Source organism: Stegodyphus dumicola, chromosome X1, assembly GCF_044657685.1.
Source record: "Stegodyphus dumicola isolate Sdum_Otavi_A_Nest chromosome X1, ASM4465768v1".
NCBI classification, from domain to species: Eukaryota; Metazoa; Arthropoda; class Arachnida; order Araneae; family Eresidae; genus Stegodyphus; species Stegodyphus dumicola.
In genome coordinates this window covers 243,990,087-243,996,754 of record NC_140780.1, presented here as the reverse complement: position 1 = coordinate 243,996,754, position 6,668 = coordinate 243,990,087, and the positions used below count along the sequence as shown (strand labels likewise).

The 6,668-nt window shown below is 34.3% G+C and overlaps 1 protein-coding gene and 1 long non-coding RNA gene across 2 annotated transcripts; one reads left to right on the top strand and one right to left on the bottom strand.

The window, feature by feature from the left end:
- Positions 1-610: 610 nt before the first annotated feature.
- LOC146993459 (uncharacterized) lies at positions 611-773 on the top strand. The gene is made up of 2 exons (XR_015038429.1): positions 611-704; positions 742-773. It is a non-coding gene; the product is annotated as an uncharacterized LOC146993459 (long non-coding RNA).
- Positions 774-4,351: 3,578 nt separating this feature from the next.
- Positions 4,352-5,787, bottom strand: LOC146993458 (uncharacterized). Its single transcript, XM_085807340.1, has one exon. It carries the CDS (start codon positions 5,416-5,418, stop codon positions 4,741-4,743), a length of 678 nt encoding a protein of 225 aa, XP_085663466.1. The 5' UTR covers positions 5,419-5,787; the 3' UTR covers positions 4,352-4,740.
- Between the last annotated feature and the right edge of the window lie 881 nt (positions 5,788-6,668).

Sequence of the window (6,668 nt, the reverse complement as noted above, 5' to 3'; positions counted from 1 at the left end):
ATTTACTTCTAATGGAATACTTGTTGCAGAAGTATTAAAATGTGTCAGTGTAATTACACTGCTGATTTTCTGAGATGACAGCAGCATGTATGTCTGCACATGCTATTGGAAACTGTGTAATCGAAACAAGTACAATTATATGCAAAGAAACAACATATTCTACATGCAATTATGCATTTCTCATTACAAGAGAGTTTTTTTTAAAGTTTATAAATGATTGTGTCATTGCAAGAGTGATTTTTATGGATGTTTAATTCTGATACTATTTCGAATTACACCATTTTTTTTTATAATACCATATATGAATAATACGTTTCTGAAGCTGATTTTTATTTTTATTTATTTTTTTTTTTTTTCAAAAATATGGCAAATTATTCTATCGTGGTCTATTGTTTCGCCCGTTTCAGCTGTAAAATGGCCTCGGCTCACGTTTTTCGCGCGCAAAAATGCCGCTGGAAATTCGGTTCGTCCCTGCATAACATCACAAGAGCTTGGGCAAAGAATATCCACGTACACAATACATATTCTTTGGCTGGGGCCAGGTGCTTGGAATTTTTTGCCAAAGAGAGTTGAAGCTAATGATTCGGGTAACCATAGCAACACCGCATAAGATTTAAATAACGCAACGCCTGAAGCAATGAATACTACTTCCCAGGCCTGTCCTCTCATTTACCCATCATTGCCTCTCTCCTTGGAGCATGGAGGTAGGAAAGGGTTACTTCCTACCTCCATGCCTTGGAGAACCACTTCCAGAAAACACTGTTAGTCATGCGCCCCAGGGCACTACATCAACTGAGCTGGGCCAAAGAATATGTATGGATGTTCTTTGGCTGGACAACGTCGCACAAATAGTGTGATATTCCAGCAAAAATGGCGGAACTTGGACCTACGAATACCAGTCTATAGGCTTTTTTCAAAGTAGAAAGAAAATAAATTCGGGGATAGTCACAGAAAATATTACTACTTGTGTAATGTTAAGCGCTATAATGAATTAATTAATACCTTCTGCTCTTCATTGCCTTCTGTAAATTTAATAACTTTCATTTGCAATACTTCGCTTTTCCATAGGATTAAAAACTCCAGGATAACAATTATTAATTATCAAAGCTTTTTTTTCTTTTTTTTTTGGGGGGGGGAGGAGGTCCTTTTAGAAAGCAAATGTGTTGTACTGGTAATATTCTAATTTTTGTCTTATTTAAGAATTTTGATTTGTCTATTAAGCATCGAATATTATAAAATTTTACCAAATTAAAAGTAGTAAGAGAGGTAAAATAAAAATGTAGCTGAATCGTATTACTCAAACTTTTTGTTACTAAACCTTTTGTTTTTGTTTATTACTTTAAAAAAACCATTTCTGAAAATGACCAGTCTTTCTAAAAATATACATGAAACATTGGTATTGAATATCATTTCTTTTTAGGCTATCGTCTTCATAGAAAACGAAATCTTTTGGAATTGTAGAAGATTGTCTTAGAAAATCTATATTCTATTCTGTAAATTTATTCAATTTAAATGAAAAATCAGAGATTGAAGATGATATATATGTCATATCTGAGCAATGACATAACTAGAACATTCATCGCCCGGGGCTGGTTCTGAGTTTGTTTGCCTGGGCAGCCTTTGAACTTCTCACTCCTCTTGGTATAATCAAATGACATTAAAGAATGTAAAAATGACAGAGGAAAATAAATTAAAAAAATCTTCCTTTATTTCTGGAGAAAAATTTTAACTCCATCCTTTTAAAATATCATTATTATTATATTTGATTTCAAAACTACCTATTACAGAACACTATGCTGATAATACAGAACTATTTCTTAAATGCAAAATTAAACATTTGATGAACCCATCAGCGAATGAGCGGTAAAATCGCTGAACATTGGTAGTACAGTCCGATGTATCTCGCTAACGTGCTAACTGCATGAATGTTTTCGTGGTTTTCCCCGGTGTGTAACGTGTACACGATCCAGTTTCCCTTAAAAAGCCCTCCACAAAAGCATCCCATCCTTTAGGCAGATAGCCCTCAAGGCTTTGCCATAATCACATACACCCATAAACATCTGATGATGTTTTATTAAAGCTAGTTTGATGATTGAAAACTAGTTTTTATTAAATTCAGTGACCATTTAACTCGTGAAACAAATTTAAATCATCTTTGAAAAATGAATTAAGAATATTTTTATCTTCCGTGCAGCCAGTGCAGAATTCCGAGCCATTTTCCTTTAGAAAGTCCTCCACATGGACATCTCTCCTACTAAGCAGGGCTCACCAGCGGGCCGAGCTTTAAAGTCGCTGAACACTGGTAGTTCGGTCCGAGGTTCGAATCCCGAGAATGGGCTGGCTGCATGGGGTTTTGCGGTTTTCCCCATGTGGGGGTAACGTGTATATGAGCCAGTTTCCCTTAGAAAATCCTCCACGAAAGTATCCCTCATCTTAAAGCAGATAGTCCTGAAGGCTTTGCCATAATCCCACACACTCCAAGTAGGCAAGATAACTCTTGCGTGTGTTTTTCCTTATGTGTGTAACCTAACCTGAAAACTAGCAAAAAAGAGAGTAAAGTATGATATCGTCTGTTTCACAAATTTCTTATTCTTTTCTAATCGTTCGTAAGTACCATGCAAAATATTCTGCTCAATGAAATTATTAGAATGTAATTTTTTAATACTAATAAAACTGATGGCTAAAAACCATACGGCATTTCGAAAGTAACATTTTTCCTAAACAGCAGTTGATTTTTAATCCTGTGTCAAATCAAAAACTTCAAACTTCCTGTGTCAAAACGAAAAAAATTGAAATTTTTTTTTTTTTACTGAACAAAGCAAACCACATAAGGGCTATTTTCTCAATGCAGGAATAGCATTGCTGAGCACCTTATAAGAGAGAGAAGCTAATATCGGAAAATACCACATCATTACATGGGAAAAATAGTACATTATGTCATAGAATTCGAAATGCTATAAGTATACTGTTATTATTTCAGTTCGACGCAATTTTTGCGGATTTCTGTATAAATTCTGCCTTAAATTTGTTTTATCTCAGAATTTTAACCTTTTCATCTTTAGGCAGTTTGAAAATAAACTTCATATAATTTATTCCCAGTTTTTCTGTTAACAAATTTTATCGATTTTCCCTCAATCAATCGACTATTGACCCACTAGCGCTGAACACTGGTAGTTTGATCTGAGGTTCAAATCTCTTGAAAGGGCTGGCTGCATGGGCGTTTTCGTGGTTTTGCTCAAGTGTAACGTGTATAAGAGCCAGTTTCCCTTAGAAAGTCTTCCACGCAGGCATCCCTTCCCTGAGGCAGATTTCCCTTGAGTGCAGTACCATAATTAAATAAAACCAAACCAAACCAATCAGCTATTTTCAGTAATTAAATATTCAGTCGTTATATATAGTATCTTTCTATTGTAAACTCTCTTTTTTCATTTTAACTACCCAAAGAAATACAAAAATATATATCAATATTTATTGAGCTGTATTAAATTATCCATCTGTTCTGTAATTAAAAACTGAAAATTAAATAGCAGAGACAGATTTATACTTTTCATACATTTACAAGATGTTATTCTGTTTTTTCTGCTAATTTTTTGACTTAAAATTTTGAAATAAATTTTTGACTTGCTTTGCTATTTGACTCGCTTAGCAGGATCTGATTTTGTGGTGACAGTACAATATTTCATCAAATAGGAGTTTTCAAATTTTATATTCTTGTTCTGAGGTAATGATATTAGATGTAAACGGAACTAAAATCATAAAATATGAGATATATTAAAACACAAGGCATTAAAATATAAGATGAAACATCAAAATAAAATCAAATTATGCGAAAAAGACCTATCTCCTTTCAGGTAGTGAAACAAATTCATGTTGGCCTCGTTCCCGTTTTCACGGTCAAGAGACAAGTTACAGCCTTTGAAACACTCGAAGTTCGTTAAAATATGAACATCCTACTAAAAATTGACGTACGGGTAGGGAAATTCTGGTATTAACATGTTAATCAGATTACACAGAGAAATAATTCATAATTTATTGATAGGAATATAAATTCTATGTTTTTTGGAAAAAGTTGCACCAAGGTATCAATCATAGAAATCGAGTTAATTTCTTTGCATATCTTTTCTTTGTAAAATTATTTGTAAAGAGATATGCAAATGTAAAAGAGAATTTTTTTGCAGTAGTTTTAATGAATAAATTTAAAACTGAAATTTTACAATGGCCTTTTTCCACAGTAAATACGTACAGCGAAAGAAAGCATCCTTTGGTATCTGAAATTGAAACTATAAATACATAAAAATAAACTTATATACACATATAAATGCAAAATATACATATATAATATATACACTAATTTCTATATAAATATATATATTTTCTATATAAATATACATATATACACTAATGTCTAGATGCTGTCTGCGACTAAAGCGGAAAAAACAGTTTCAGAGAACAAAAATCGTTCATTCCCAGCATGAGAGCTTAGTTGAAGTATTTTCACAGCATTATTTTTTTTTTTAATTTCTAATTTTTTTTATAAATCAAATATAATTTTGGGTTTTCTAATTCGTTTAGATTGGGATGTATTGGTTTGACTTTCAGATGCATCTGTAGAGACAACTCTTCTGTTCTTAGTCTTCTTATGTTTGAGTTTAGTTTCAGTTTTTTCTGTATTTAGCTTTCTCGATTTCAGTCCTTTTTTACTATTTACTTTTTCTATTATATAATATGGTTCCCTAAGTGTCATATTCCTTGTAGCCGGGGATCTAAAATTTCGGGTAACACACAGTCAAAGAAAAATGAATTGAGTTTGGGAAGAATATTTTTCCAAAATTTCTCGTTTTTCTCTATTCTAACAGTTAATGTGTCTCCTTGGCACCAATAAAAAAGATCGCACCAACTTCGGTTAGTAATATTCAACTGACCTTGAATTTGAAAGTAATATTTGTGAGTATCTGGAAGGTAAAATGAACCATTTGCATTCCATTTTAATCCCTGCTGTTTGTTCTGTTTAAAGAATTCCTTAAGATTAGTGGAATCTCTAGCTGAGTACGGGCATTTTACCTCCACTAATCCGATGTCTCCAATAAGACCATCAGGGGAAGTGCACAGGAAAGGGTTTGCGGGATCTATAAATAATCCGCATCTATGAACATATAATTGTTTGTCATGTTCATATTGCGCCAGAGCTTTAGCTTCATTAGCTAAACCATATTGCATTGCCTCGCATGCTGTCGTGTTTTCATACACAATTCTTTTCACTAGGTTGGCAGTTCGCGTTGTATGTCGTCTGGTTACAATTTCTTTGAAATAAGAAGAAGATATTCTTTTGGATCTTTCCTGTCTCCACTTTTCTGATAGAATTTGCCCTCTAGTTCCTAATTCTAATTCGTCTTTACGCAGAACTTGAATAGACGACATGTAGTTCTTTTTAAGAATATTTAGGCTTCTGTAGATATGTCTGGTTTCTCAGCAGAAATACCATATTGATTATCTCCTCCACTTTTAATGTGAAAAAGTCTCCTCTGAACTCTTTTCTTTTTTTCAAGATCAAATAATCTGCGCCTTTTCATTCTTTCAAAATGTCGTTTTTTTTCGGGAATTTAAAAATCTGTGTAAAGGCGTTTGAGGACTTCTGCTCGATACTGCCTTATAAATACGACTCTGCCATTGTTGTGCAGGACTTTGAAAGGCCATAAGAGCTATGTTTGCTCTTCTATTTATGCTTCCTGCTTTTGCAAAATCGATTCTTTTGCCTCCCGAAGTCTTGCACAACTGGCTCATAAAATTTTCTGCAGGGTTATTTGTTGCATTCTAGATTAGTGTGTTAGAACATGCTACTAAAACACGTCCAATTTCTACTTCTATTGCTTGCAGCATACCCGAAGACTCCATTGTCTCAAAAACAGATTCATCAGGGTCAGCAAACTTTCGTTTGCAGAAAGACCCACAAGCATCGTGTTTTCCGAAGACGTGGTTTGGTGAATTTTGTAACTCCTGTACTAATGCGTCTACTATCTCTTGAGTTGGTTCCTTATGGTTCGAAATTGCATGATTTTTTATAGCTGCCCTTGCACCTCGTATTAATCTTGACATACGGCTCTTGAGAATTTTTCTGGCTTTAATGCCATTTGCCCCTGAAAACCTGATGCTGCTACGTAGCAGTTTCTCGAGTGCTCGTCCGTATCTTCGTACAGCATGATTTGCGCATTCGACCTTACGCGGCCTCCATATGATACTTTCTCTCTCACTTTCATCATGGTATTGGCATCACCATCACCCACTAAACGAGTGCATCGAATATTATGTACTTCCTCTAAGTACTGCAAGCCTTCTACTATCGTATCACTTTCCATTCCAGTCGAAGGACCGTTCCAGTTCTTCCAACAAAAGTGCTCTTTTGCTTTTATTTTTCCCTGTTCGATTGAATTACAGATAAGACACACTTTATTTCTAACACCGATAAATAATATTTTTTGAGTGGCCATACCTATAATAACTGATATTCCTGCTGAAGCATTATATCCGTGCCCATTACTTCTCTTGCACCATCCACCGTCGGTTATAGCCGTTATACAATAAAAATTATCATTATCTTTGTCTCCACGTTCCTCTGCCTTTTTTTTTTCTTCTGCCACAGCACTATACATTGAGTCCTTCGCATAAGCTTC